This window comes from Merops nubicus, unplaced genomic scaffold, assembly GCF_000691845.1.
Source record: "Merops nubicus isolate BGI_N331 unplaced genomic scaffold, ASM69184v1 scaffold17337, whole genome shotgun sequence".
Lineage (NCBI taxonomy): Eukaryota > Metazoa > Chordata > Aves > Coraciiformes > Meropidae > Merops > Merops nubicus.
In genome coordinates, this window is record NW_008622455.1 from 4,492 (window position 1) to 7,374 (window position 2,883).

General features: G+C 42.5%; 1 protein-coding gene across 1 annotated transcript in view; it reads right to left on the bottom strand.

Annotated features, from left to right (window-relative positions):
• Positions 1-2,839, bottom strand: part of ARGLU1 (arginine and glutamate rich 1) — a gene marked incomplete at its 5' end in the record, with an annotated part of 4,819 nt that extends 1,980 nt beyond the window's left edge. Inside the window, 2 exons of the mRNA XM_008944800.1 lie at positions 155-238; positions 2,614-2,839. Coding sequence (XP_008943048.1) covers positions 155-238; positions 2,614-2,839 — 310 coding nt within the window. The remainder of the gene's footprint in view (positions 1-154; positions 239-2,613) is intronic.
• Between the last annotated feature and the right edge of the window lie 44 nt (positions 2,840-2,883).

Consider the following 2,883-nt stretch of genomic DNA (forward strand, 5'->3'; position numbering starts at 1 on the left):
GTGCTGAGGGGGAAGGAGAGCAACGCCGCCGACACGGCCGGCAACAGACGAGTGAAACTCCAGAGAGGGCTGATTTGTTTATTGTAATCCTGTTGCAAATCAAGCAGAGAGACCTGTATTCCCCCACAGAAGGGCTGGGGACACCCCCACCTACCAGTTTAGCTTGTGCTTCTGCAATTTTTCGATTATTCTCTTCCAGTATTCGCTCTAGCTCCTCACGCTTTGCACGCTCTTCTTCCTAAAGGGGAGGACAGGGCAAGATGTTAGTAAAGTACAATAATTCGTCCCTGCGTGTTCACTAATCTTCCTCAGAACTCTTCTGTGAACTGACTTTAACGTGGCAGCTTTGCAGCCGCCTGTTTTGCCTCACAATGGTAAACTGTGCAGAGCCACTAAAACTGGTTACTAGAGCTCGATTTACATCACCCCGCCCAGTCCAAACAGCAACCGACTAAACCCTCCCTAAGTCACAGAATCCTGACAAGTTATTACTAGAATTTTAACATCACACAAATCAACAAGGACAACTACCAAAAAAAAACTGGAATAGCATTTACCAAATTAAAAAGTAATATAGAAAATAGAAATAAAGCGAATAGTTTGTCTCACCAATTAAGTATACCTACGTATTCTTTACCTATACTCCTTTAATCAGCATTAAAAGGTGAATATTTACTGTCTTGTCCAGTGTCCTGCAGAGTGTGCTCCTCGGCTGCCATACGCGCCAGCTTCCTCTTTAAAATGATTTGTACTGTTAGCTTGGCAATACCTGCATCAGCAGCTCAACCATTTATAAAGAAACGACATACAAGGGAGGCTGAGCTGAGGAATGCAGATGTTTATGATAAGAAGGAACAAAAATATGTAAATCATTCCTAAGGCAAACAGTTAATAAGAAAAATACATTTACTGTTAGTGAAAAATACAAATGGTCATCCATACTTCATGGAGCTATGGGCTTCTTTCATGGGGAGAATGGACTTAACATTCAGTATTTTGACAATTTGAAGACAGCTGAAACTGTCATTTGCAGTCTGAACTTGGAATTCGGGAGTCCAGGGAAGGCAAGGTCAGGAAATAAAGCCTTGTAATTGTTGCTTTTCTTGGTGAATTTTTAATGGCACTCTGTTATGCAACTCATAAATATGAAGACTGCGTGAGAGTCTGAGGTGTTTCAGTTCACCGAATAGAAATCCCAATTATTTTAATATTTGGAAGATTTAAAGTTAGCCAGAGGTTTGTGTCTGTGTAAGAAAAAAAAGTTAATACGAACAAAGCAAGCATATGAAAACTTCTTACTATGACTAGTAACCAGCTACTAGCTAGCACGCTTCACTCCAGGCATGAACGCTCATTCTGCGTTACAAAGAACTGAGGGGACGTCCCCACCTCACACTGACAATGGCAAAAACACCCAGGGGAAAAAAAAGTCACCCCTCTGATCAAATTAAAAACCTCTAGACACGAAGCTGACTACAGACATCTAAATTCACTTGAAATTCTTTCTAGGAAGGTTGGAATTTGCCAAACGGATGTAATTTTATATTCTGAGTATTAGTTGTAACTCGGTGTTCTCGGTGGGGGTTTTTTTTTTGGTTTTTAATTTAAAGATATTATGTGACAGACAAGCCACATTTAGTATGAAAGGGAAAGCTTCACTGCTCCTGTCTTTGCTTTTGTAAGCCAATCACAATATTAATTTAAAATAAAATGTGTAGGAGGTACAGTGACAAAGGCATTTGAGACACGACCGTTTAGCACGGATTTCCTTCGCAGTTTAGTTTGCCTGGAAATTTCTGGATCCTGGAATGATTGGTGCAGGTAGGCATCAAAGCCTTTAGTAGCAAATTACTGTCTCACAGAAAGACATTTTCAGCTTCTGCTCCAGCTGCTGATTAAAAAAAAAAAAATAATAATAAAAAAATAAAAAAACCACAAAAACCAAAAACCCAAGTCACATGTTCAGCTTGGCTTCAGACAAGGGCAACCTGCTCTTTTATTAAGTTCTAAGGAAAAAAAAAAAAAGGATTTGTTAGTAGTTATTAAAAATGGATATAATGATTTGGACACAGATCCTTGGTGAAGACGTGGATGGGCTTATGCTCCAAGTCCCAGAATTAGTCCAATGGACGCTCAAGGAAAATGTTCATTTTAAATGAAGAGTGAGAAACCTATTTGTTAAAGACAGGTACTGCAGCTCACTGCTGGGCCCTGCTTTTTGCCTGACTGAAGGCAAAAGCCTCTTACAGTCTAGGTAAACGAAATTAAAACAAAAGGAGGATACATCATTACAGCTTTTCAATACCCTTCCCCAAAAATGAAAGGACCGCTGATAAATCCTGCAGCCATGGCAAAAGTTTCAAACCATTCTGAAATAGGTCAGCTCCGTTAAATATCAAGTATCCTTGTTCAGGTTTTAGGAGAGTGACTGTTTAGGTCTCAGTGAGCTCCTCTGAATAGGCTGGGAATTAGGTTTCGCAGCAATGCCAGTTTATGCGAGAAGGGAATTAGATTTGCTGTATTCCATCTCTTTCTGAACCCACGGGGAGGCACAAACCGCCACTGAAAGTTTTGCCATGGACTGTCTCTACTTTCCAAACGACCGAGCGTTACCTCTCTGGCTTTTTGTGCCGCCAGCTCAGCCTGTCGCTGTCGCTCGAGCTCCTCGAGCAACTGCTTTTCCATGATGCGCTTTGCCTCCTCCACCCTGCGCAGCACCTCCCGCTCGATCTCGTCCTTCCTCTTCTCCAGCTCCTCCTCCACGCGCTTTGCCACCAGCTCCTCCACCCTGCGGGCCGTCTCCTCCTCTATCAGCTTCTCCTCAATCTCCTGCTGGCGGCTGCGGGGCAGACAGGGGGTTACAACGGCTGCACTCAGACTCTC